The sequence below is a fragment of the Drepanopeziza brunnea genome (genome assembly GCF_022702325.1).
Source record: "Drepanopeziza brunnea f. sp. 'multigermtubi' strain 214-2 chromosome Unknown ctg6, whole genome shotgun sequence".
NCBI lineage: Eukaryota > Fungi > Ascomycota > Leotiomycetes > Helotiales > Drepanopezizaceae > Drepanopeziza > Drepanopeziza brunnea.
Window position 1 is genome coordinate 1,231,694 of NW_027094069.1, and position 27,022 is coordinate 1,258,715.

Genomic DNA, 27,022 nt, shown 5'->3' on the forward strand with positions numbered 1-27,022 from the left:
CTTGCTTGATGCTGTTGTCAGGCTCGGCAGCATAGCGAGACTGATCCGTTTGTTTTCTCCAACTTGAATGGTCTCCACTTCATACAGATGCATGCCAGTCTACCTAGCGTAGCCCATTTCGCAACCGGCGAGTTCTCTCGAATTTTCGAAGAGCTATTCGCCAACACTATATCGCTATATCGGTGGGACGATTGCTTGCTCGGGCGTAAGCACTGGAAAAGACAGCCGGCTACAGTGCAGGCGCTCTCGACATTCTGGCTTGAGTAAATGCCGTACCCGAAATTCTCCACGTCTCCAACGTTGCTGGGATCCAAGTAGCCAAATTTCGCAAGCTCGAACGTTAAGTCAACCGTTCTTTTAACTCTATATAAGCAAATCAATAAATACATTTGCGACGGTCCCACGATGGCTGGAGTTGTCTGTCGTCAGCAATAGTACAGACAATCTCAGAGGGATGGCCGTCTTCTTGGACGCTGTTGTGAACAGTGGGAAGTGAGTTGTCGTTGTCGGAGCTACGAGGACGGCGAGCGCCATCTCGGCAGACGGGCTACTCAAACTCCTCTAGGTCGTCCCTGTTGCTCTTGATTCGGTATCAAGGACTCGCGGTGCTCTCGTCTGTTAAATGATCGTACTGGCATTCTACGAATTGCGAGTGGCTACTTGAACCCAATTAAATCAAGAATCTTGCTTGCCTGTTATTTGCGCATTTAAAGAACTTCGCTTCGTCGACGAATGCTTGATATGGTTTGGGCTTCCTGAAGGATTCAGTATCCATCAAATGGAACAAATACGCCAGGAGGACTAAGGACTTGGTTGGACTTGAAGAGCCAATTCGCCTTGGAGTAAAATTTTGAAGATTAAAAGTATGATGTTGTTGATGGAGATTGACGACTGACGATTCCTCGACTTACGTCCACCTTCAAATATGTATTGATGTAATGAGACTGTTTACTTGATTGAACTCTCACAGTCTAGCGCTTCAAGTATAGTTAGAACCAAAGATTCGTGATTCTCAAAGCGACTTGCCGTGGCTTGATATTAATATGGCATCGCTACCTACCTACTTCGTAGCTAGTATCCACGCTGGGGAAAGATCAGGCAATAGGGTGGAACTGGATGGGGTAGCCGTGCTGTTAAGTGATTTCTAAAGCCCATGGACTGGATGATGGCTGGATATGTACAAGTCAGCCGATTGTCGGCATTCTAGCCGAAGAGACATATGTTCGTTTGACTGAAGCGAGGTTTTATTTACTTTGTCAGATCTGGGTTGGTTCATTGCTGGATTCGGGAAGTCCCGGCCCCACTCACCTGCTAAGCGCTCCCATGCCTCTGAAAGAGCCTGGGGAATAGATACGCTGTGCACACGAGTATTACAATTCCTCAATTTCAGAACCGACATGAGAAACCTAGGCGTTCAAGTGGGAAAGGATATGATGGAACAAGTTTGGCGAGAAGGAAAGGGGGAAGTAAGGCTAATCTAAACCTTATTCGTGCTATTTGGCCTCAGGCAACAAAATTAATCGACCTCTCGTCGCAGTCAGAGCTCGTGCAAGACAACCCACCCCAATCACCGAAGAAAGATGCCTTCACCATGTAGAGTGACATAAAAGGCTCTGGTTATCATGACCAAGGCGCCTTGCAAGCTTAAGTTTCGTCCATGATACTCGCGGCTTCGAAGCCTCCTACGCTAGCAGGCAATGTCGCGACTTCAACCACGCCTGAAAGCCCTGGCAACCTCGAACGTCTCCTCGCAGTCCGCCTCTGCCACGAAAGATCCGCAAACGAAGCCCGAGACACCAGTATCCCACTCAAATGTCCGCCCTCCCTCTGCGGATCCCGTGTCGGACCGCGCTACCCTCTTCTTGATACGGCGAACTTTGTGTTCGCAGCTGGGGGAGAAGGGTCGAAACACCCCGGCGCCCATAGATCAGTTGCTGCCGCCCTTGACGAGCAGTAATGAGGTCGACTTGCAGCTGTACGCTTTCATATCTATCATAATCCGGGAATTTGTCCAGGTATGGTACTCAAAGATCACCCCGGATCAAGTGTTTGTGGAGGAGGTGGTGAAAATCATAGCCCACTGCACAAGGGCTCTAGAACAGAGGCTGCGGAAGGTCGATCTGGAAAGCCTGCTCCTTGACGAGCTGCCAGAGCTGCTAAGCGTTCATGTGCAAGGTATTTGGTCTGGGAACGAGATTGTGTCTAGCTGCTGATGCACCATAGCATGTCGAGCTTCCCGTCAACCTCTGCATCCAAGTCCGGTCGAATCAAGTCCCCGAGATATATATCACTCATTATGGCCCTTTCCGGCTCTGTCTCCCGTCCCTGATGGCGGCCAAAATATCCTGGAACAAATGAGGAACGAGTCCACATACAGACAGCTATTGGTACAAGGAGTTTTGGCTGTTTTACTGCCGACAGAGGACTTGGAAAACGACTGTCTGACTAGCCTTGTTGGTCAGATATTTTCTGAGATGATCCTGGGCGGTGGCATAGGGGGCAAAGCTTCTGAACCCTGGCTGCTCTGGGACGGTATCACGAAAATTGCGGAGGTCATCAAGACCCGCCTCCCGCAGTCAAAGGCACAGGTCCGTGTTCAAAGATCAAACTCAGATCTGGGGGGCTCCACTCCGCTTAATGCTACTGCAAAAGGCATGAAGCTGTGGGGACTTGGTGGTTCGCTTCAGAAAACGTTTTGGCTCGTGCTTCAATATGGCTTCGTCGCTTTTACCGCGGTCCGCTTCTTCTTGATTACCCTGGCCACGGCATCCTCGTTGCCTTCTCGTATTCAGCCTTCGACGAAAATCAATGGCTCAAGGTCAGCGAATGGGTACGATGACCCGGATCCAGTCTCGTCGAAACGACAAATATCATCCAAACAACCTATTCTGACAATGAAGATATGGTCTTGTGCTTCTACTCTTCTGGATCTAGAGGCCCGAATGCCGTGGCTGAACGCCACACTGTCTCTCCTCCAGTGGGCTGCTATTACCGGGCCTGGGGAAGTCGGTATCACGGACGGAATGGTCGATAAGTAAGTGACAGATCTCCGAAATTCCTGCTGTCTTGATACAGGCGCGTAATCGCCTGTTACACCACATGAGATATCGATCACTTGACTCCGATTGTCCTAGCTACGTTGAAGAACACGAAGTCTCGGTTCTGGGTGCGCAAACCTTTGATCTTTTTTATTCGCTATGCATGATATGTTTGCTATCCTCGGAAGCGGGAACACGGTTCATTTGTCATAATGTCGTTCCTTCGACACTCAACACTTGTTGATGCTGTGGAACATCGCCGCTTGTCGCATCTATTCCATTGAGAAGCATGGCTGTCAGTTCCGTGCAATTGGCATCAGGCTATATCAGCCCACTGTTGTCCATTTTGTCCCGTTGCCGATAATCACCATCAAGGGAATTGTCTTCGCTTTCCCTCAGCGTTTTTGGTGTCTTATCCGCATAACGGTCCAATGCCACCCTTGCAAATATCCAGCAGCGAGTCTTGGAGACGAGAGCGGGCAAGCCTTACGGCAGCCCTCTCTACGCGCCCGGCGAAATTAGTTGACAGGGCCTCTTGTCCGATTGCTTCGCGTTGTACCGCACCCCTCCCCCTACGACGTCAGCCACTTGTGTTCTTCTCGCCTCGTGCTGGCTATAGTGCGCCGTTATACGGACGATGGCCATCTGCGGCCTCATCTGCGAGCGCCACAATTTCACTGCGTTCTTCACATGTAGCTGTCGGGATCTTCTCTCGCAGCCATCCTTCTTCACTCCGTCAACTCTGCGTCTCTTCAATTCTTCTGCACGACCTTAGGCCGCAGGGCTTACTAACTGGAGTCTATTCCCCAACTGGCCAGACAAAATCGCTAACAATAGTCCCTCCAGAATACTCTCCCACGCCATCCAAACCCACTTGCTGGACCCAACACTCCTCCCGCAAGTCTTGCGCATCGCACGCGCTGCCCTCTTCCCCAACAACGCTCCTGGACCCCCGCGCCTGATCCCCTCTCCCACCGAGCAGCTGCTTATACGTCGTCAATGCGCCGAGACACTACTGTCGCTCGTGCCAGCCAAAGTGCAAGACGTGTACTTCGGGCCGGGTATCGAGCGCAGGGTCAGGGAGGTCGAGGAAGCCCTGAATGTGTTCGACGATGCGTACTGCAACAAGCATCTGCTGTACGGGATCGTGGAGCTGATTATTGTGAGGTTGATGCCGGAGATGGCTGAGAAGGGCATCGAGGAGTTGTTAGAGGAGAGGCTGAATTAGTCGATTAGACACAGCGAGATATTGATGATGAGATTGATAGATGTAAATGCAAAGATCCCCACGCCCATGGCGCAGCTTTCTCTTGGAAAGGGATTAGGACATTAGGACGGAAGAGCTTGTCAAGAAAGAGGCCTTGGAACAATATGTCAGATAGGGCCGCCCTTTTTTTGATTGATGTTAAAACCGACTATGAACCGACCAACCTCCTTTAGTCTGTCCGTCCGTTCGAGCCTAACTCTGACTCTGACTCTGACCCGACCCCTGAGATGAATAACTAGCTGTCCCGCTACATCCATCCAGTCTTCCTTCCTTCCTTCCTTCCTTTAACACGGACGAGTTTTCACGCCACCACCAGCGGCAGCAGCAGCAGTAGTAAACGTCGAATAAACAAAACAAAACAGAACAAAACAAAACAAAACACCCATTCCATCCCATCCCATCCCATCCCTTCCCATCCCATCCCACCCTTCCTCCTTCCTATCCTATCTTGCGATTTTGCCCCGTCTTTCGTTGTTGCCAATTCCAATTTCAATTCCAATTCCAAGACGAAAAACAAGAAAAAACCAAACAAAAAAAAAAAAAAAAAAAAAAAAAAAAGAAAGAAAGAAAACGCAGAAAGAAAGAAAGGGAAGGGGAAAGAGAAGGGGAAGAGAGATCTGAGGACTGAAGACTTGAGTGCGGCTGGAGTTATGATGAATATGTATGTTGGGGATGACATTATAATGTGATATGCATCCTTGGCTCTGGCGTGGCGCACATTAGGTATTAAGAAGAAGGAGTATTTCATCGCTGTTGCCCGTTGCCAGGAAAGGAGGAAGGAGAGGAAAGGTAAGAAGTTTTTTTTATAAAAAAAAGAAGGGGAAAAAAAGAAAGGATTCTGGATTCGCTCGCGCGCTCGCTTACTGACTACCGGTAGAAGAGGGAGGGGAAGGAGAGAGGAGGAAAGGAAAGGGAAGGAAAGGAAGGGAGGATGAAAGGACGAAGAACGAATGGAAGTAGTGACACGAATATATAGACGGGGAAATCTCAACTGCTTAATAGAAGCAAAGTGGAAAGAAAAGAGAGATAGAAAGAAAGAAACAAATAAAATAAGTATGTAAGGTAAGGTAAATAGGTATGTAAGTAAAGTAAAGTATCGCTGGTTTTTGATTTTTCCGCGTGAGCGTGGTGAGTAGTTTATCGGTTTTCTTCTTCTTCCTCTTCTTCTTCTTCATCTTCTTTCTCTTCTCATTTCCCCGTTCCCGTTCTCCTTTCCCCGTGCAGGTGTAGGTGCTCAAATAGTGTGGGTGGGAAGAGGAGAGGAGAGAGAAGATGAAGATGAAGATGAAGAAGAGGGAGAAGAGAAGAGAAGAGAAGAGAAGTGGTGTACGCAATAGAATTCGGATAAGGACATGGGTGTGAATCGAATGTAGCAGCGAATCGCTGCTGCGGGAGAACCGGACGGGGACTCGATGGTATATGATATATGGTACTGGTGCGGGTGCTGGGTATACAGTGATCTGATCCGGAAAAGGGAAAGGGGCGACACAACGCCGGGAACGTGCTGTGCTGTGCGATGCTTGTAAAGACGGGGCCGAATGAGATGTGTTTCCGGTCCTGAATGTGCTCCGAGATTAACGAGAAGAGTTTTTGAGGAGGCGGAATCCTTGTTGTTGATGGTGTGTGTGGGTGTGTGTGTTAACAGCCTGCGCTCATGGATTGCTCCATCTTTGGCGCAGTGAGCTCACAATCCTGCTCTGCGATGCGATGGAGTCCTCCTGGAAGCGCGCCGCTGGACTGGAGTCGCAGTCTTTCCGTGAGCTTCAGCACTGTCAAGTACTCGTCCCGATCAACGAGGCCGCTGGGGGCTTGGCTGATGAAGTTGAGCAGCGTATCGAGAGCCCGTCGCGCGTCGTCTTGGGTTGGAGAGCCGGGTGCTGAGGATCCTGGGGGTGATATCAGCCCGGTGATTGGAGTCCCTGGTTGTGGGGGTGCCATTGATCCGTTGCTGCTGCTGTGGTGCAAGGAGTGCAGAGGTGGCGAGGAGATTGCCGAGTCCATGCCGAAGGGATGTGGCATCTCGTGGATCGGAGAGTCCAGAGCTGATGATGGAGAGGTTACTGGGACGTTGTACTTCGGGGTCAGGGGCTCATCATTCTGGGAGGAAATGAAGGAAGGGTCAATCCCAAGCGTAGGGAATGTCTGGCTTCGTGGCCGCTGGAAGCCGTTTCCAGGAGGTAGCGAAAGAAGGGCTTGCTGCGATGGTAGCCAGGAGCCACCCTGATCAGAAGAGAATGCAAAAGGGGTTGTAGGGCTTGTAGGTCCTCCCGAGAACGACGAAGGCGCTGTATCTGTAAAAGCACTCGATAAAGATGTTGTACTGCGTGAATTCGAATGCCGGTAACCCCCGTTCTCCTTGGCGAAGTATTCGTCCATATTATCGGATTTGAGGTCCTCCTCGCTCTTAGTTGCAGATACAGGTGACGGTGAAGGCAAGCCACTCGGTGATTTCGGTGATATTCCGTTGGGCGTTTGCGAAGCCGAGGATGGTCCCGCAGACTCTGGATTCAACGACCCACTGTCAGAGATGTTGGTCTCTGAGGCTCTTCTGGTTAACTTTGCGCCTCCTAGCTTATTCTTCTGCTTGAACTTCTCAAGCCAAGCGGCGCTGTTCGTCTTCAGATGGCTGTCAGCGTTGGGATGGATGTTGGCTGCAAAGTATCGAGCCTTTTGTTTGATATCATCGTCCGTCAGCAGTTGGCCTTGCTGCTGGGATTTCCTGACCCAGTTGGAAAGGGTCCTCTCAATGTCTGGATATTTGCTGCCTTTGGCACGCTTGACTGGCGATAGATTTCGGTCCTCGGGAAACAGGAATTTCTCTTTTTGGCGAAGCACTTTTGAGACGGTACTGACACAGTTTAGTTGATGCAGAGCACGATCAAACGCTGAACTGTACCTTCTCTCAACACCGAACATCGCTGTGATGAGTTAGTTGGGGGTTCAAGTATTCGGTTTCCTGGAAGGAAGATGTCTGTGGGGATTTGGGGAGAAAAGCTCATGATAAATTATCATTACTGGAACTCACCTCCGATGTCTGTCTGCTTAATAGTTGGGTTTTCCTCATGGTACTGACACATCCTCCTCCGATCACTGTCCGTGAGTGTCTTCCGTGGAGTCGGAGCCGCGTGGATTGCCGGTAGTTTCTTACCATTCCCTTTAGACAGAGGAGGTGCGGTTGCAGGAATCGCAACAGGTGGTGTCGGATAAGTCGCTGGATTCGTCAACATACTAGGCCACGTCGGATGGCTAGGCATGATCAGAGGTAATAACAGTTGGGGCGATGTATGAGGAGGGGAATGTTGTGGGATCGGCATCCTTTGCTGAGTGAATGATTGTTCTGTTGATAGCGCATCATGCTGGAAAGGTTGCGTGAAAGCAAATACCCCGTTCTCGTATACTGGCGACTGGTGTTGCGAAGACAGATTGTAGTTCTGATTGATGTCCATCCATCCACCATTATTCCCAAAATCTCCATTCTCATGCACCAGCTGGTGGTGATCATTCTCCATCCCGATGTGAGCCTTCATAGACTCACTCGTGCATCTGGTGCAGTCCAGGTCCCCCAGTTGTCGTTCACCAAACAGCGGTGGAGTCCGTCCTGTGGTAGGGAACCTTGGAATAACGTTCCCGGCGCAACCATAAATCGTAAATATAAGGAACGACTGAATATGCCCAAGTGAGGCGTATCGAGGTAGTTGGGAGTTTTTCCTAGCTAAAACTGTTCCTCAAAACGTATGCATGATAAGCAATGGGGGTGGTTCCTGAGTGCGGCGGCGTTAGGGTCAATATACGACGAACCCCTGTCTCGAGCAGCTGCAGCAGCGTTAGAGTAAGGATGTGTGTGTGTACCGGTATACTCCGTAGTAGAGACGGATTCGAAATCGAGCGCGACGGGAAGGCAGCCGGCTAGTTAGTACTCTGTAAAAGATCCGAGTGCCGGACCGGAGGAGCACTGAGATGTATGTACTCCGTGCTACTGAACTCTGAAAGGTACGGGGTGGGAAGGTGGCAGGGTTGAGGTGCGGAGAAGCTGTGGCTTTGCTGAGTGGGTGCCTAGTGACCGGGATAGTCTAAGATCAAGAGCGCGGGTACGAGGGTAGCTTGTGCCCGTATCCATATATATATATGCATGTCTGACCTACCATGGCATGATGGCATTGGCATGCCGGCCTGTCAGGGCCAAGCGAGAGAAAGAGAAGGAGAAAGAGAGAACGACAGAGAGTGAGAGAGTGAGAGAATGAGAGAATGAGAGGGTGAGAGGGTGAGAGGGTGAGAGGGTGAGAGGTGAGAGGCTGAGAGGCTGAGAGGATGAGAGGATGAGAGAGTGAGAGAGAGAGAGAGAGAGAGGAAGTGAGAGAGAGTGAGAGAGAGCGAATAGACGAACAGGTGGATTGAGCTTTGGGCCCTGGTCCTGGCCCTGGTGGTGGCCGACCATTCACCAGACAGCAACAACAAAATACCCAGCTAAGTACGGAAACACTGGTCCCCCCTCCCATCCTATCGACCTTCCGCCCTACGCGATCTGGCGCATCCGAAATGGAGAGTAGGTGAGTGGAGGAGGGCAAGCAAGAAAAAGAAAATCGATTCCTATCTCGAACAAACAAGCAACCTAGGCCGAACCTGGTAGTACTCCGTGTATTCCCAGTGCATCTTTTCATTTGAGTTTCGAAGGTCTGCGAATGAACCAGAGAGAGCCGACTCGCTAGCAGCTATTTGCTACTGCCAATAGTGCCAGTGCGAAGTCGTCGCGCAAGCACCGTAGTGACCATTTCCGGCGGCCTCATCGGGGATGAAGTTCAGACTTGTCCATCTGTTGTGGACATGAAATGAGCCGTTCACTCTCATCCCGAGCACAAGGCTTTCCCTCGAGTCTCATTTCATCTCATATTATCTCGCTAGCAAGGCATGGATGGAATGAGGTGCTGCTCTTCGCTCGCTTGCTCTTGGAGGCTGCTGGCTGGCCTTCGAGCCAGCCGGTATCGTTTCCGCTGGTCGTCTTTCCTCCGTCAGCAGTGAAAGAAAAGAGCCTTCGTGAAAAGATCGGGTAGCATTATTGCCTGGGCATGCAATTGGATAAGAGATAGCGGTCATGGTCCGAGCGACCCTGTCGTCGGAAGCTTTTCCCAGTGGCTTGTCGGCTCGCTTCAAGCAGTTTGTTGTGATTGCGATTTTCGTCAACGGAAAGCTTCTCATTTTCATGTATATCACAATTGTTCTTGTCGCGGTTAATCTTTACCTGTTTGTTCTTTCATATTTGCCAAGATCGATGATGAAATAGAAAAGGCATATCGAGCCTTCGTTTTCTCGCTAACCCTGGGATTCGAAAGTAGCCTTTTGCTTACTGTTGGTCGCAACGAGAGTACCCTTGACCTTGATGACAATGACCACAACGACAATTGTTCAACGTGGGATATAGCCTGAAGGTACAGCAGAGACGCGTGCGCCTCTTGATTGGGCCGTTAGCCACGTGGAAAGGCTTCATTCTAGTTTTAGTACTGTTAATTTTTCGTGCCCTCGAATTCCACTATCAACGGCCAGCCCTCTTTGCCTTAGGCTCTTTTGCTCTTTTTGGAGCATTCTCATCTGTCCATTTAATCACAGGTTCAGACTAACGATCTCCGTAAGGCACCAGGCTTCACAAGAATCACTGAATTCTCATGTCTTCATCGCGTTGAATGACGATTCGGAGTCTGTTAAATGAAGCTGCGTTGGAGTCGTGACCATTTCCCTCCTTTCCCGGCCGGCGGCTCGAGGCCACCGTTGAAAGGTCGGAGCCGAGCATAAATCCGCCGAATTAGTCCCACGCCTCGGAATTTCCTCGAACGATTGGCTGAGAAATTTCAATAATTTCGGAAGTTTTTATGGCCGCCCTGCCCGTTCATAGGCTGTTCAAGCCGAGTTGGCCGTCTCCTGCTGCTTTATGAGGCCGCAAGCGCTGAACGCCAACGTCTGTGCATATTCATTGCTGGCTGTATCATGATCTGCACTGAAGGGATTATTATTCGGCTATGCAGACTTGATCCTATAAAGGCTTGTTCTCCGATGACAGGACGTCGTGCTGCATGAAGGTGGCTCTGGCGTTCGGTACGGACCTAGTTTCTGGTCAGCGAGAGAGACTCGATACTCAATATCCGATATTGAAATGGAGTCAAATCCAGTCTCAATACGGCAAGAAAAAGCAGGTATGTAGCAAATTATTGCCATATTTTGTATGAGTTTTTCTATTTGCCTTCTTCATCAGCCATTTGGCAAGACGAGCAGTATCTTCTTCGGGGTATGAACGAGGCTAGCTGAGATAGCGGACAGGGGAAATATCTCCTGAGCCGCTATCGTCGCGATCAGCCTGAGGCTTGACCGAGGATGATGCCGTCGACCTTTGGCGAAATATCCAAACTATTTACATATGCTCTCATCCATGTCTTACAAAGTGTTGAATCCTTTCCGCAACTGGACAGAGTAGACTGATTCCGTGCCGTTCTTGGCGTGATGATGATGCTTAGGCCTTGGTTGAGTATTGATACTCTATGGCCTGATAATCATTTATCGCTTGATGATGGTAACTGCGTAGCGGTAAGTGAGACGCACAGCTGAGTTGTGGCCTCTTGGACTTACTGATATCTTCATCGGCCAACTCATGGCTCAGACCGACTCTTTGCGGTTGATGTTTCACGGATTTGCCAAATACGACGGCCACTCGGAAATGCTCGACAATTGTCTTATGAATAGCATTGCACTGGAAAATTCAGCTGCTACTCTTTCACAGGCCACCGCCAAATCCTGCGGCAATACTTACGAAATCTTCGACTGTACACTTGGTGGAACGCAACACTACCGGCTGTGTGTAATCGGGCAATTTTCCTTTGGGCTTGGTATATACTCTCACCAGATTTAGCTTTTCCCACCTGCGCAGATGTCAGTACTCAAGGTTCGGGGTTGCGGGGAATTCAGTGGCGAGAGAAGACTGCGGCTGATCATGCCGTAGCCTGCCTGAAAGCCGGATTTGAATTGGGTACACTGACATTTGTTCCAGCAATTCATCGATATTCCACCCATGCTCGGACGAGATCGGACAAGCATTCGGGATTCTGTAGAGCAAGTCCAATTCCTCGATTGAAATGGCGTCAATTTTGTTCAGAGCATAAATAACCGGAATATAACTTCTGCTCTTTGCTTCCAGGACATCGATTAGATCATCGATCGTGGCATCACAACGGATAGCGATATCTGCGGACGAAATCTTGTACTCGCCCATGACAGCCCTGATCTCGTCGGCATCAATATGCGACAGTGGAACGGTATTAGTAATGCTAATTCCTCCCTTGTCCTTCTTCTTGAACACGATATTTGGCGGTTGCTTGTTGATCCGGATCCCGAATCCCTCCAGCTCAGCTTCAATGATTTTCTTGTCGGTAAGAGGCTTGTTGACGTCCAGAACGATAAAAATCAAATGGCACGTCTTCGCGACAGCGATAACCTGTCGACCTCTTCCCTTTCCATCCTTGGCTCCCTGGATAATACCAGGCAGATCCAGCATCTGGATCTTAGCCCCGTTATATTGCACCTGGCCCGGCACCGTCGTCAAGGTCGTAAACTCGTATGCCGCAGCCTCGGAATGCTGCCCGGTAAGCCTACTCATGAGCGTACTCTTCCCCACCGAGGGAAATCCTATGAAGCCCACACTGGCAACACCAGTTCTCGCGACATCGAATCCAGCTCCTCCTCCACCACCACTCGTTGTCGGCGTCAGGAGTTCCCTCTTCAGTTTGGCAAGCTTGGCTTTGAGTTGACCTAAATGGAACGAGGTTGCTTTATTCTTCTGGGTTTTGGCCATCTGCGGATCGTCAGTATGTGCTGCTGCTGAGCTAAGGGTGTTGGCAGATAGCCTCGAGCGATGATTTTGCAGTTGGGCATCTCATGAGACTGCGCATTTGGTACTGGAGAGGGCTACATACTTCGGCCTCAATGTCCTTGATCTGTAGCGGGGTGTTAGCAAAGGCACAATCTCTTTAAATCTGGAGATTTCTATACTTTATCCACGGTGGTCGCCATGGTTGCGGGTGCCTTCAAAAATATCTGCTGTTGTGATTGGGAATTTGGAATTCAAAGCCTCGAGTATGGTTGCTGTCGAAGCTGTCCCCTTTTGCAGTGAAATCGCGGAATGTGGGGGGAGCGACCAAAATGTACTTCAAGTGTGCACGCGCCACGGATGATTTTCGGAACGATGTTCAGCTCACGTTTCTCGTCAATGTATTCAAAATATTCAACTTCCTGCCACCTGTATCCCAATTTTGAAGAATGCGTATTCCAATCATGGATCCTTCCCTCTTGTGCAAAGCTTTCTTCGTCCTCGGCTCTGCCGTCAATATAGGAGGGACCCTGATACCTTCCTTCAGAGAGCAGATCATGAACTACGGGTCTCGAGGCACGCCTTCAACCACATCGCCACAAAAACAGGAGAAGCAACCATTGAACTTTTTCGAATACATTTCTTCAATCCAAGTGCCGCATACATGGTTTACTCATTACTACATGGTATCAGTGTTATCATCAATATTCTGGGGTTATCAGATCTACAATCATGGGCCGGCAATCGAGGTTCTGGCTGCGTATACTACTCGGAAGGATGGCACGATGACTGTCAATCAGGTCTTCCTAGCATGGACTTTAATGGCTATTCAAGGATCGAGGAGATTGTATGAGTCTATCACTCTAACGAAGCCTTCTCAGTCAAAGATGTGGGTTGGGCTGTGGTTGATAGGAATGGCATATTACGCAGTAATGGGAATTTCTGTCTGGATTGAAGGTTCCGGTAAGTCTGTGGCAAGGCTTTCGGAGAAGCCATTGACGCTGACCCTCCTAGCTGTCCTTGATCATGATGGACGTTGGGGATCATTGCTTCAATTTGGAAATCCTTCGGCTAAAACGCTAACAGCTGTTCCGCTGTTCCTGCTCGCTTCCCTCGCCCAACATGATTGCCATGTGTACCTTGCCAGTCTCAAGAAGTATACCCTTCCGCAACGCTATCTGTTTCGAAAGGTTGTGTGCCCTCATTATGCCTGCGAGTGTCTGATCTACATCGCAATTGCCATAGTGGCTGCGCCACCAGGTCAAATGTTGAATAGCACTGTGCTGGCTGGTCTTGGATTTGTTGCTTCGAATCTTGGGGTAACGGCAGACTCGACCAAAAAATGGTATATGAAGAAGTTCGGGGCCGTCAACGTGGTCGATCGTTGGCGTATGATTCCATACGTCTATTGAGTGCCTCGAGTGCTTTATTAGCGCTTGACGAAAAGTCCAAGTTGGCCGCCAAGTTTGGAGACTCTGAGTACGTCTCGATAAGTGAGACTGGTTCTAGTTTGTCGCACATTACAACCATCTTTGAAGGCCTCCGGGTCTCGAAGGAGATCCCAGTTTGCAACCGTGTTCGGCCCAATATTCAAATCTTCATCGACATTTGCAATACCGTGTAGAAAATCGGTGTATAGCTCTCCAGTGGTAATCAACAGGCTCCTTGGCTCTTGCAGTATCTTCCATCTTGGTTCAAGCTCTGTGGCGCCGTCTTCGTTGCTACCGTAGATGTCTAGGCAAAGGGAAGCCCCTAGGCTAACTGTACAGACCACTGGGTGATATGCAGATCCATCCTTGTGCGGCATTATTCCTTGCCCTCGTAAATATTCATTTATAAGGACATGATTAGGTCTCTTGTGAGGGCTGTTGGAGAAAATATGATTTTGATTTTCGCTCGAGATGGGACAGGAAAGAAGGCGGGCAGTAATGGGGTTTGCCAGCCAGTTTGGCAAAGGGCTGTCGAGCAGTGCGTTATTCTTGGTGAGATCAGATGGCCATGTTTGTAACCGCCGCTTCGAAAGATGCTTCCATCGAGGCTTGGGAGCTGTTTCGATCTTGAAGAATGAGCAGTGGACACGAGAGTGGGAGTGATGGGCAAACCTTGGTCAACAGTGCCTGTTCCTCCTCCCCGCTGATGAAGTCTGAGATGTAAAAAGCAGTGGCAGGTAAGCTTTTAATTCTAACATCCTCCAGACAGGCTGGCATCGTTAGTGGCAGGACTTTAGTCTCCATTGTGTAGCAAAATAGGAAATTTGCGGCGCAGATAGTGAGGAATGTGCAATAAGAGTGGTGCTATGCCTCCCTTTCAGAAGGTCATGATCTTTCCCAGATCTTTCTATCAACTTTGCAGATTCAACCGCACCCCTTTGATATCGCTACCAGATTCCAAAAGAGCTTATAACACAGGAATATAAGCAGGACAATAGTTGCCTGCAGCAGCAGCTCACTTGCAGGCGTCTTTAAGAGCTGCTCCTCGTGCGCCCTTGTCCCCTTATGAAGCTCTATGGAAAGAGCCGAGGTTTTTAGTGACTGACGAACAACATAAACCTATTGTTGTTTCTGTGAGAGGCCACTGAGTGCTGAAGAGGAGGTTGGTGTTGACTCTGATGTTCATGCGAAATGGAGAAGCCCCTATTCACCCCGGGTGAGGACAAGAAGTCCCACCCCGGCTCGTCTAGCGAATCGAGTGCGGGAACACGGAGAGCCTCAACCCCCAATGGAACACTCCTTTCATCCATCGCCACGACCATCAACCCCCCGACCCACGACTGGCAACCCCGTATACCCCCTCGAATCATCGCGCATGTATCTTAGTCATTGATACTCGACCTCGACCCCGACGCTGTGCGCCAGCTTTCCTCTTGCCCACCGCCGCCGCCCCCATAAACGCCCACCACTGCGATAGGACTCGGATGATCCTCCTTGTCCTTCCTGTCTGACACTGCCAAAGTGTCTCCCCCCAGACCGGCCCACGATGAGTTGCAGGATAGAGAGACTCACGGGATAGATGCCATGGATGCGCAGGTCATTGTGGACGCTGTTACCGCGAAACTGAGCGCCGAACCCGATGGATTGGCGGCAGAGCCGGAAGGCATTCGCAGCGCAGCAACAGGAACTCCGAATGGCATCAGATCATCGCCACCCATGTTGGCACAAGATGTACTCATGGCTGTAGACCGACCAAAGCCCACCGCCGGGGATGCGGGGGAGAAAAGCGACTCAGAAGCCGAGACCATAGTATTGCCTGGAAAAGATGGTCATTCCCCGTCCAAGATCCGAAAACCGATCAAAAATGAAGATAGAAGTGAGGACGAGGAAATGCGACATGCATTCACAGACTCGAAATCGCGCGGAGATTCGTCTCGAAGCGATCTGAAAGTCGGAAATCCAAGTGTGAGCACCGCGACCACCGCGACTTCCCTGGGAAAACGAAAACGACCCAAATGTGGTATTGGCGCCAACGACTCTGCACATCTGGGAAACTCAAGTGGCCTTAGTTCTGTGCCAACATCGCCGGTAGCCACAACACGTTCGTCCCTGTCGAAACCCGCAGCCTCTGACTCTGAAGTATCAAGGTCGCCATCGCCTCGCTCTCGTTCGCGCTCAACTGTACGCGACAAGGCCAAGTCTGTCGACAGAGCTCTCTCCCGCAGGAGAGAGTACACCACTGGCTCTGGAGACGAAGACGAGACGGAATTGCGCAGCTATGGGCAACAAGCAAGCTCAGTCACCGATCACAGACCAAACAGACCAAAAGGCGGCAACGACACCAATCCACGTAAACGAACGAGATCAAAATCGCCACACGGTCACAGCCATAAACGCAGCCTCTCGACACAACTGCCTCCAAAATCATCTCATGGATTGAGCAACAAGAAGAAACGAATTCCTGCGCCCCTTCAGTCCACCGAGTACCACTCGGACGAGTCTTCGGCGAGTGGGAACTCGCATCCCCGAAGTTCGCGCCTGCGCAATCTAACTGCGCCAATCACGGGGGACTCTGCAATTTCACCTGCCAAAATGCCGCCGCATAAGAAACATGTCAACTCCTCCGGACAAACATTGTTGGCGATTGCTTGTGGCCGCAACAAGTTAGAAGTAGTCAAGCAGCGATATGGAGAACGGCCAGAGGATCTAAATCTTGCGGACAACGCCGAAAATACACCACTTCATACGGCGAGTTTGATGGGTTACGAGGATGTTGTAAAGTTTCTTCTGAGCACTGGACGTTGTGAGCTGGACTGCGTCAATTCTGATAGAGACACTCCGTTACACGATGCTGTCGACAACGGTCACTGGGAAGTCGTTAAGCTACTTTTGGATGCCGGAGCGAATCCCGCCAAACCTAATCTTGCTGGAAATAAACCGCGCGACCTGATTGATGACGACCATAAGACCGAGGAGGGCGAAGATTCAGACGCGAGGGAGGAGCGCTTGGAAACTAACAGGCAGTTGAAGGAGATGAGGGTCGCCATTGATGCTGCAAACGCAAAGTTTGTAGGCAATCGCCGTGGCTCGGAGGACCATCAAATGCACGGCAATGGAGATGGGCGTATGTCACTTCCCAGGGAAAGCCCTCGACAAACACCGCCAGCAAATGAACTGCAAAATTTCGGACTCCCCAACCGCAAAGGCACAGCACGTTCCAGGATGAAGACTAAAGAAAGCAATCTTTGGACAGGGTATGGCGTACCAGAGCTACAATCAGCTGCAAGCGAAGGTGATCTTGAAACAATCAGTCGCGTTTTGGGCGTCAACGACAACATTGATGATGCCAGAACACTTTACAACGCTGCCAGAGGAGGTCACGACGGCGCTATCAACTTACTCTTTGCCCTGGGTAGCTTTAGCTCAGATCCTCCAGAACTAGACGGTGTACCACCAGATCAGTGTACTCCAATTCTCGCGGCCATTGGTAAGGACAGTCACCTCGAGGTTATCAAATTGTTCCTGGGAAGACCCGACTTTGATCCCACACGCCTTATCAATGGAGAGACCTATCACGAGATCGCCAGGCGACGTAATGGGCCTTACTGGCAGGAAGAAGAACAACTGCTGAAAGAGGCGTTCATTGCTTACAAAAAAAGTCACAAGGCGTCTCCTGGGAAGAGTCGTTCTCCTGGAACGCGCCGAGATGGAAGAGAACCAGAGCGAGATGCGAGAAGAGTGCCGCGATCTGAAGACCAGCAAACACCGAGAACTCATAAGAGAAGCACGTCCAACCCGAAGACGAGAGAGAACGAACCGTTGAAGACCCAGAATCGCAGCACATCAATTGGACAGCCTAAGGACGGACAGAACGCTGCTAAGAGGGGACCAGGCCGACCCAGAAAGGAAGGTCAGTCAACATCGGGTGCCATTTCGGATCGCGAAACCAGTCCCCTCGCTCCCCCGAGACAAAAGTCGTCGCAGTCCCGAAAGTCCGAATCCGATGCTGCTGCCACATCAGAAACCGAGCCGACTGCGAAGCCTCGCCGAAAATTAGTTTCCGGGAAAGAATTTAGAGGTGAAAGAGAGCTTGAAAAGCAGCGGCGCGCTAGTTTTGTTTCCAATGCTTCTGCCGCATCGGTCAAAGACAAACGTGAGCGCGGGCCTTCCGACACTAAGCTGGAGAAATTGGATGGGAGGGCTAGCCCTAGTCTTGCACGAATGGGCAAGAACTCTGGGTCTGCTCATCATGATCGCGATCAAGCGGCATCTGACAAGGAACGAGCTCGACCTCACAAAAGAGACGACTCGAAGGATAGACTAAGTGCTATTCGCGGTGAAAGTCCTGTCAAACGAGCTCGAAAGAGCGAGACTCCACCTCGTTCCGGGATGCAGGAAGTGAGCCCAGCCTACCATCTAGACGGGCCCCAGCAGAAGAAGCAAAAACTAGCAGGAGACGCTACTAGTGGGCACCAAACAGATAGCTCCTCGCCAGAGTATCGCCCTGCCGTTGCGAAGTCAATTCTCCCTCGCGAAAACACATCAGTGAAATCTAATTCTGATGCCAAATCTAAACCTCCTCGACGTTCTCAAAAATACAGTGGAGCCTCCGAATATTCAAGGGAATCACATCTTGATACCACTTCCAGTTATCCGATCAAACCAGGTCTTTCGGCACCTACTTCCGCTCCCGAATCTAATTCCAGGAAGTTGAAAGAATCTACTGAACAAAGACCTTCGAAAGATTCTAGAAACGAGCGTACCCCTATCACCAAGACCAAGGTAGAGGAGGAGGAATCATTTCGTCAAGCCCAGATCCAGCGTGGTAAGAGGGAGGCCGAAGCGGAAGCCATCCGGCAGAAAACAATTGCGGAGGAAAGAGAGAGGGTCGAGCGGGAGAGAGTCGAGCGGGAGAGAGTCGAGCGAGAGAGAGTCGAGCGGGAGAGAGTTGAGCGGGAGAGAGTCGAGCGGGAGAGAGTCGAGCGGGAGAGGGTCGAGCGAGAGAGGGTCGAGCGAGAGAGAGTCGAGCGAGAGAGAGTCGAGCGAGAGAGAGTCGAGCGAGAGAGAGTCGAGCGAGAGAGGGTCGAGCAAGAGAAGATCGAGCGAGACAGAGAAGCGCGTCTGGCTAAGGAAAGAGCAGACCGGGAGGCGGAGGAAACTCGGCAGAACGAGGAAAAGAGGCAGCGGGAGGAAGAGCGAAGGCAAAGGGAAGAGGCTGATCGAAAAGAGCGACAGCGCTTAGAGGAAGAGGAAAGAGAAACTCGCGCAATGGAGCAAAGGCAACAACTGTACCTTGAACAGGAGAGGAGGAAGAAGGAGGAGGCCGATCGAAGACATGCAGCACAAGCCGAACAAAAACGGCTTGATCAAGAGAGGGCCGAGAAAGAGAGGCGTGAAGCGCGGCTCGCAAGGTTGCCAATGCTGCTCAGATGGTTCGATCAGACGTTTGATTCACCAGGCGGGCATCAGTTTGCGGAAATCGTGCCTCATTTCAAGAGAATCGTCGGTTACAGATACGATACAATCAGGCCGGAATTCACAGGTCAAACTGTTGGCCGTGAGCAGTGGATGCTCAACACGCACGCTGCCATCCTCCTGGGAGAGCAGGATCTGAAGTTAAGCCGATGTAAGCTTCCTTCCTGTAATTCAGAAGATGCAATTGCTAACGCAAGATTCACTAGTTTCCGCATGGGATCGAGTTTCTCTGTCCATCAATCAGAAAACAGCCATCTGGAGTACACACAATTCACAATTTCTACTCTATGATGGTCTGTTACCTCTCCGCAAAGCTCTACCTCGCCCCGAAGGGAGCCAGAACGAGATCATTCAGAAGAATAAGTCACTGTTCTTGGACCTCGATTTGTTCATGGTCAAGGTATGTTTATCAGGTCAGAATACCCGAAAACACTCAATGTCTAACGCCCACAGGTCTCTGAGTTCATGTTCATTGTCCCAACAATCCCTCATCTGCGTGACGTTGAACTGAAGGTCGAATATCGAGAGCTCCAAGAGCCCCAAACCCCTGATATGGTTGGACAACCGCAAAACTTACAGAAGTGGAGGTCTGACCCTGACACTGTCGCCGGCCAAGAAACCATACCAGCCCCAAAGTTCTATCGCAACGGCGACCTGGTCAGACAAGGCAGAGATGTGACGAGAATATTGAAGCATCCACCCCCACTGGACACCTTTCCAAGACGGGAAGGAATCTCTCGAGTCCACGAATCAGATCCAGATTACGAGGAGCAATGTAGGAAACAGCGTCTACCGGGCTACCGCTCATCGTCCACTTCTTCCGCAAACCACCCCCGTTCTGCTGAACCGCACCCCAACGGCATGACGCCTCCGAGATCAGATCAATCGAAATCGCTAAATGGTGGTAGCCCCACCCGCAGTTCCGAGTCCGATGCCCATATGATCAATGGTCTTCCAAACGGTATCAGTAACGGAGGCAGCCCTCCGCCGCCGTCTAGCATCACGGAGTAGGTTTGCAGTCTGGAGCTGCTTCTAGAAAAGCCAATATCTTGTATGGAAATATGAACCTGGCACGAATGTCCCTTATTTTCATTGGCGATTCTGTGCATGTGGGCGTGTGTCGGTACATGAATGAGATTTGTTGAGCGTTACGAGACATGATGATGGATCTGGTTACAGTTGCATTGCTGGATGGACAGGCAGGCAGGCAGGCAGGCGTACGTGCACAGCTTTCGCGGGCTAGGAGGGAGGGAGGGGGCGTTTTTTCATGTAATTTTTTATAAAGAATAGCTTTGCTGGTATGTGAAAGAAGAGTGTTATGTCATCTACACGCTGTCTTTTTGTACCGTATCGTATCCTCATTCCCCCACCCTCAATCTTTTTCCAATCAGGGGAGCGGAAAGGGGGAGAGAAGATGTAAAAATGCGGCTTTGTTTCAAAAATATTCACGATTGTAATCGTCGGCTCGCTTAGGTGGGCCTCCTTTCATAAGACTGAAAGGATGAAAGGAGGCCCACCTAAGCGAGCCGACGATTATATCTATCTGTGTCTGCTGGTGGATGGGTCAAGAGTCGAGAAAAGAGGAAGATGTGTAAGCTGTAAGTCGGAAAAAAAAAACATTTTTTTCAAGGAGTTTTAGGCTTTTTGAGTTTTGGCCTTCGAGTTTTCAAGATTTGACTTTTGAGGTTAGGGTTGCCCCCCAAAAATTTGCTCGTGACGCTTTCGTTCGCTATGTAGTAGTAGGTATACCGGTACCGGTACTCGACTAGGCGCGGGGCGGAGATGGATACCGGTATCCGAATCCGAAAGAGAGTTGGTTGGTTCGTTCTCTTGATTTGATTTGATTTGATTTGATTTGATTTTGACTGACCGACTGGCTGGCTGGCTCTGACTGATTGAGTGACAAGTATGGTAGTAAGATGAAAAAGAGTTGTACGCCTTGGAAACAAGTTGTGGATTCCTCTTCGAATTTTTCGAACTTTAAATTCGTTTCCATGGCACTCTCGGAGGTTGAGAAGTAGGTAGTAGTAGGTAGGTAGTTCTGGAGGAGGCAGGTATTCGTCCTCTCTTTTTCTTTTTTTTCTCTCTCTCTTTTTCTGTTTCCTCCACCTTCTCTTCCTTTTGGTAGGTCAATAGGTATCGACCGACCCAAGGCAGCACCGGTAGTTACTACTGTACGTGGTTGGGGGTGATGTGGCCAGTTCGGGTACCTACCGTAGCATCTCAGGCACAGACAGATAAGCATACCTCGCTTAGCCTGGCACCACTCTTCAGGGAAACCCCCACCTTCGATGAAAACCCTATTATATACCTTAGGTAGCTAGTGCACGTGACCCCTCCTACTCGTGTAAAACGAACTACCGGTAGCTCCCCTGGAACGTGAGGGAGGACGCAGAAACCACAGGACCATGCTTACTGACCCATTGGTTTGCAATGGCAAGGAGCTGCGCGCGCTGCACGCTGGGATGCCGAAGTTGCGAACGTTCGCTACCGGCGATGCAACACTTCCTCCGCCTCCTCTTTTTTTCTTTCTGGGCCTTTCGCGCTGGGTTTGGCTTTTCTTCGCTTCTGCCTTCCCTTCCTGCAGGGGAGAGAGAGAGAGAGAGAGAGAGAGAGAGAGAGAGAGAGAGAGAGAGAGAGAGAGACTTTTGGGTTGGGAGATTTGATTGGTGGTGATGATGCGACAAGGGGGCTAAGGCTGGCTCTGTCTCTCTCAAAACTGCTGCTTGCTAAGGACACGAAGCGAGGCTGTGTAGCAGGGCAGGAAGGGTAAGGAAAGTAAGGAAAGTAAGGAAAGTAAGGAAAGTAAGGAAAGTAAGGAAAGTAAGGAAAGTAAGGAAAGTAAGGAAAGTAAGGAAAGTAAGGAAAGTAAGGAAAGTAAGGAAAGTAAGGAAAGTAAGGAAAGTAAGGAAAGTAAGGAAAGTAAGGAAAGTAAGGAAAGTAAGGAAAGTAAGGAAAGTAAGGAAAAGAAAAGTATTTATTCATTCATTAATTTATTCAATACCTAGGTAGTTACCACACAATCACTATATCACACACTCACTCACGTGCCGACTAGGTACTCGTTGATATGATATTTCGCAACAAGTTATTATATTTATTTATATGTTGCATCATCTCACTTCTATCATATGCATGCATATACTACGTATAATCAGGAGGAGGGGAGAAGAGAGCCCTTACCTAGCCCAGCCCAGCCCAGCCCCCTCCTCCCTTATCATTCATTTCATTGACGCCTCGTCTCATCTCGTTTCCCTCACTCTGGTATTATCCCCTTCCTACCTTCCGTCACCGGGCACTGCCCACCTCCCAGAAACCTAGCTAACCCCCCCCCCCACCCCAAATCAATCCAAAAAGCCAGCTCTCGCCCCTACCTCCGTTACCATGTACCATGTACCATCATTCTCACATACCTGGGTATCATCCTTCTCCAGTCTCCTTGTTATCTTTTCTTACCATAGCTGTGGAAATCTATACATTTTCTGGTCTGGTTTTAGCTCACCTCGCTATTTGTAAGGCCATGTCGCTCGCTCGTTCAGCTATAAAAACGCCTGCTCAAAGTCTAAATATCGCTCCAAGCCGGCGCGGCCCCCAGTCAACCCACCAGCTCGCGTCTTAATATCCTTCATTCACTCTTTAACGTCCTGACACCAAGGATGCTCGAGTACGTTTTCGATAGAGATGCGAGATTCAACGTCTCGGTCGAGCATGGCGCGGATCAGGTCGATGCTATCCTCGCTCATGACGTATGGGACGCGGAGATCACGGTCCATGATCTCGTCGATGCTGTAGAAAGGGTTTTCCTTGTAGACGATAGTGTAGAGAAGGATGCCGAGGGCCCAGGCATCTTGCTCCTTGCCACGGTAGGGCTTTCCAGCTAGGACCTCGGGTGCTGCGTAATCTGGGGAAATTTTAGCAGGATTGAAAGCCGGGGAGACACTCGTTCTTACCAATAGTTCCAACAAAAACATCAAATGGTCCATTCTTGATGTACGCAGCACTGCCAAAGTCGATAAGCTTGATGTTGCCCTCACCATCCAGAACGACGTTCTCATCTTTGATATCCCGATGAACCACGAGAGCCTTGGTGTGAAGGTGATGAATCGCGCGGGCAACCTGTACGAAAATACTTCTACATTCTTCCTCCTCCATGTTGACCCGAAGCTCGATATAGTCAAAAAGATCCATCCCAGGCAGACCGTGAGGAACCATCTCGATATAGTAATTTATATCGTCTTCGAAGAAGTCGGTCATCTCGACAATGTTTGGATGCTTCAATCCATCTCGTCGCAGATAATCGAGGACGTGGATTTCTAAGGGCACGGTGCCAAGCCGTCGGTCTCGAGTCCACGTATCAACGAGGATGCGGCGCTTGGTAACATATTTGAGTACCATTTTCTGGTTCCCATCCTTCTTGTACCGTGCAAGCTTGACTTGACCATAAGCCCCTTGACCCATTTCTTCAAGAATGAAAAAGTCATCAATCGTCTTCTTCGGCGCGGGTTTCACGATCACGGGGATCTCTTCTTTCTTGGGTTCCTCTGGGGTGGAGTACCCACGCCCAGTGATCTTCGCAGCCGTCTTCTTCGCAGCGGCCTTGAGCTGGTTCGTGAGTTGAGAGGCATGGGATTGCCTTTTCTTCGTCTCCTCGTCCGAAGATTCCATTTCTATCGGCGAAGCGACCTCAGTCTGTCCAGGCGACGGTTGGTGGAGAGGAGTCGCAACTTCAGAAATTAATGGCGAGCCGGGTCCCGGGGGGTTATGTCTAGATGCGTGAATGTGACGTGAGTAGGTGATCCACAAGGCGTAGACAAGTTGAGAAGATGACTCGGACTTGGGACCAGATTCGTCGTCCTCTTCTTCACTCCTCTCTTCGATGACGTTCTCGTCATAAGCTGGCACGGGAGGGTAGCTCTCAGACTGTACAACCCTCAACTGAGCGTCTATCTTGATCTCAGAGCCATCTCTATGTTTCGCAGGAAGCCCATCGGGCCGTAGGAAGTACGATGCAGCATCTTTCTTTCCATCTCTCAGGGCCAGTGATGCCCACGCACGGCGGAAGCTGTGCTCCGGAATAACAATACCATCGATCAGGTCAACCCCGTCTTCTTCGGTCAGAATCTTTAGCATTCGTTCAAAATCGGGAATCAGGTCGGTGATTAGTCGACCATCCGGCTTTTCCTGGCCGAATAAAGCCGCCGAGAACACTGAATTGGAGCTCGTAATCTCCAACGTCTTTGCAGAGAGGACCATGATTCCAGCGATATGGGGGAAGCTAGAGACTCTCAGGTCGGTGCAGCCTTCTATTCTGTCGACTATGCACGGAATGTTCACGCGTCCAGAGTTGCGAGCTGAGAAATACCTTCTCTTGGCAACTTCCGCGTAATCAATCTCACCAGTGCCGGAAACGATACCCTGCCGAGGAATTCTTGGTAACAGCTGGCCAATGTCCATACCGAATCTGGTAATATCCCTCCCCCATATTGCGCCTGTTGCACCAACAATTTTGGTGACCAGTGCATCCTCGTCCAGACTGAGCGTGGCCACATCCTCATGGATCTCTTCGAGGACCCAGATCAATCCACCCCGTTTCTCTTTAACCCATAAACTGGCAGAGCCTGTTGCTCCATTCCTTTTTTGAATCGGCACCACATCTCCGCAGAGCAGGACTCCTCTAGACTTGTTACTAGGGTGAAATAAGCCGCCTTTGGCATTCTTCGTCCTAGCAACAAGACTCGACCCTGCGCCGTCATCCGTTTGCGATCGTCGAGGTGACTTTGGATTCTGCCGTGAATTTGGTTTGCTAAGCAGAGCTGCAGTGACCCCACCCGGCCTGCCAAGAATAAACGATGTTGTTGGAGTAGGACTTGAGTACGTGCTTTGGCTTTCAGGGGGCGACCGGGGACTAGGTCTGCCAGAATCAGAGGCGGAACTTGACCCGGGTGCTGTCAGTTTTTCTTCTAACCACGCCCTTCGCTCTTTTTGCACAACTTCCAAGATTCCCATCTTCCGGACCTCGGCATTGGTGACGCCAAACACAAGGCAGGCGAGGTCATTGGCTGCCATGATGGTGTATGGTGCAGTACTTGAAGTGGTGAAGATAGCTTGCGCTGCTGGAGACCATCTACTAGAGTGTCCATGGACCGCAGGACCCAGAGGGTGAGAAGTGCCCATAAACGAGCCTCCAGCGGATTGGGGAATCCCAGGAGACAGGAGCTGATCATTTATATCGATGGCTAGATATGGCTGTGCGAGAGCGTCCATGAGTCTATTCTGTAGAGTCAGAGGTGCAATATCCGTATATGTTCGCTTCAGGCTTTGCCGTCTTGTCGCTGGGGGAGAAGATTGGGCGGTCGTCTTGCTCTCATTGGTATGTGTTCGTGAGGAAGATCCGGATTCAGTTAAAAGGGGTACATCCTTCTCAGTCAATTCACTTTGCTGTCTCGATTTTTCTAATACTGGGCCGTGAAGAGAAGACCTCCTACTAGTCGTGGGAGATGGTCCGGGACTCACATTCATCTCAACAGGAGATTCCGAACATGGTAGGAAGCTGGCTTCGAAGACATTTCCAGCATTCTCAGCAGTCGCCGGTCCAGTCAGAGCGCCCATCTGATCTGTCTGAGAGGAGAGCCCCGGGATATTGTTTGCGCCCACCAGCTTTGCTCTGGCCAAAAGCTCCAACATTCCTTGCATCTCATGGTCCCCAGTGACCCGTGCTTGTGCACTGGCGATTCCAGCATTCGTATTCACCCGACCTAGCTTCTGAGACATGAATTCCACAGATCTTTTCAAAACATTCTGTCTATTGTGTATAAATTCATCCGATTGATGGGCGAAGGAGAAAGAGTGAAGGGACTCGGAGGGGAACCTTGAGAGGTCTTCTCCGAAATTTAATTTTGGCGAAGAGGGTCCGGAAGCAATAGCTATAGAGGCTGCCCGCGAGTTCGAAAGCGTGAGGGTCCCCGAGCTCGACCTAGGTGCAACAGAGGGGTTGCGAGACGATGATGTAGAGGAGGTCCTCGTAAATCCTCGAACAGGAGGCTGCTGGCGAATCCGCCGAAGCCCAGAGGCACCAAGACCATGCTCGTGCTCCGCCATGATGGGGGACCTGAGAAATCTCTCGTCAGCCATCCGTACCAGTGTTATCTCGAAGCATTCAAGACGACACAAGTCGTTTATGTAGCCCCCAGAAGCAGCACTCCACCCACTAACCTCGGCATTGTATCATATTCTGCCGCCGGTACCGCAGAACCCGCATCACAAGAGAAACGTATGCGAGCCCTGTCCGCCCCTGCGTTCGCGAAATTGGGCGTACTCCGGTTCTTCGGGAGAGAAATGTGTGGTGGGGGAGATGAAGGACTTTGACGGCCTCGCTGTTTCTCGACGCCTGCAGTCGAAATCGAGGTTAGCATCAGCATCAGCATTTTTCGGAAGCCTTTGATACAAAACAATGAAGTCTGATAAGCTAGGAGAAAGGGGCTTGATATGAGATATCTGTAGACCGAGCAAGCATCAGGTTACAGCTGCCGGTCCTTATAAGTCGTTCTCTCTGACTCTTAGTGGTGGTGACAGCGTACTACTGTCGTGGTCGTGGTCATGGTCATAGTTGTAGTTGTAGTCGGGAGATGCAGACAAAGATAATGCTTACCATGTGGGACCTGCCCATCCAGCTCCAGCATAATTGAGCGCGATCTGCTGCGATGCCCACGTTGGCGGCGGCGGTGGCGCTCGGAGGTCGTGGGAGGTCGTGGGAGGTCGTGGGAGGTCGTGGGAGGTTGTGGGAGGTCGTGGGAAGTCGTGGCAGGTAGTGGGAGGTCGCAGGAGGTCGCGAGAGGTCGTGAGAGGTCGTGAAAGGTCGTGAAAGGTCGTGAAAGGTCGTGAAAGGTCTGCAAGTGTAGTAGGACGTTCAACAGCCTTTTCAATGGGAATGGGATGTCGTTTGAGCGGGTGGTCGGGTAGGCGGAGT

General features: G+C 50.5%; 8 protein-coding genes across 8 annotated transcripts; 4 read left to right on the top strand and 4 right to left on the bottom strand.

Moving 5' to 3' along the window:
• Positions 1 to 1,657: 1,657 nt before the first annotated feature.
• Positions 1,658 to 1,957, top strand: L3040_004189 (uncharacterized protein; the record flags this gene model as incomplete). The annotated part of the gene is made up of 1 exon (XM_007289030.2): positions 1,658 to 1,957. One exon carries the CDS (start codon positions 1,658 to 1,660, stop codon positions 1,955 to 1,957), a length of 300 nt encoding a protein of 99 aa, XP_007289092.2.
• L3040_004190 (uncharacterized protein) lies at positions 1,698 to 4,266 on the top strand (the record flags this gene model as incomplete). The annotated part of the gene is made up of 3 exons (XM_066154035.1): positions 1,698 to 2,175; positions 2,224 to 3,034; positions 3,885 to 4,266. 3 exons carry the CDS (start codon positions 1,698 to 1,700, stop codon positions 4,264 to 4,266), a joined length of 1,671 nt encoding a protein of 556 aa, XP_066011888.1.
• Positions 4,267 to 5,943: 1,677 nt separating this feature from the next.
• Positions 5,944 to 7,814, bottom strand: L3040_004191 (uncharacterized protein; the record flags this gene model as incomplete). Its single annotated transcript, XM_066154038.1, has 3 exons — positions 5,944 to 7,153; positions 7,202 to 7,223; positions 7,331 to 7,814. The coding sequence occupies 3 exons, from the start codon at positions 7,812 to 7,814 to the stop codon at positions 5,944 to 5,946; spliced, it is 1,716 nt and encodes a 571-aa protein (XP_066011889.1).
• Positions 7,815 to 10,845: 3,031 nt separating this feature from the next.
• On the bottom strand, positions 10,846 to 12,354 carry L3040_004192 (uncharacterized protein; the record flags this gene model as incomplete). Its single annotated transcript, XM_007289028.1, has 6 exons — positions 10,846 to 10,865; positions 10,918 to 11,038; positions 11,099 to 11,207; positions 11,325 to 12,136; positions 12,258 to 12,278; positions 12,334 to 12,354. 6 exons carry the CDS (start codon positions 12,352 to 12,354, stop codon positions 10,846 to 10,848), a joined length of 1,104 nt encoding a protein of 367 aa, XP_007289090.1.
• A 261-nt stretch (positions 12,355 to 12,615) lies between these two features.
• On the top strand, positions 12,616 to 13,563 carry L3040_004193 (uncharacterized protein; the record flags this gene model as incomplete). The annotated part of the gene is made up of 2 exons (XM_066154048.1): positions 12,616 to 13,114; positions 13,166 to 13,563. The coding sequence occupies 2 exons, from the start codon at positions 12,616 to 12,618 to the stop codon at positions 13,561 to 13,563; spliced, it is 897 nt and encodes a 298-aa protein (XP_066011890.1).
• Positions 13,564 to 13,580: 17 nt separating this feature from the next.
• Positions 13,581 to 14,385, bottom strand: L3040_004194 (uncharacterized protein; the record flags this gene model as incomplete). Its single annotated transcript, XM_007289026.2, has 2 exons — positions 13,581 to 14,207; positions 14,254 to 14,385. The coding sequence occupies 2 exons, from the start codon at positions 14,383 to 14,385 to the stop codon at positions 13,581 to 13,583; spliced, it is 759 nt and encodes a 252-aa protein (XP_007289088.1).
• A 387-nt stretch (positions 14,386 to 14,772) lies between these two features.
• L3040_004195 (uncharacterized protein) lies at positions 14,773 to 20,067 on the top strand (the record flags this gene model as incomplete). The annotated part of the gene is made up of 4 exons (XM_066154060.1): positions 14,773 to 14,932; positions 15,104 to 19,207; positions 19,263 to 19,456; positions 19,510 to 20,067. The coding sequence occupies 4 exons, from the start codon at positions 14,773 to 14,775 to the stop codon at positions 20,065 to 20,067; spliced, it is 5,016 nt and encodes a 1,671-aa protein (XP_066011891.1).
• A 2,618-nt stretch (positions 20,068 to 22,685) lies between these two features.
• L3040_004196 (uncharacterized protein) lies at positions 22,686 to 26,735 on the bottom strand (the record flags this gene model as incomplete). Its single annotated transcript, XM_066154069.1, has 4 exons — positions 22,686 to 22,957; positions 23,007 to 26,164; positions 26,269 to 26,443; positions 26,705 to 26,735. The coding sequence occupies 4 exons, from the start codon at positions 26,733 to 26,735 to the stop codon at positions 22,686 to 22,688; spliced, it is 3,636 nt and encodes a 1,211-aa protein (XP_066011892.1).
• Positions 26,736 to 27,022: the final 287 nt, after the last annotated feature.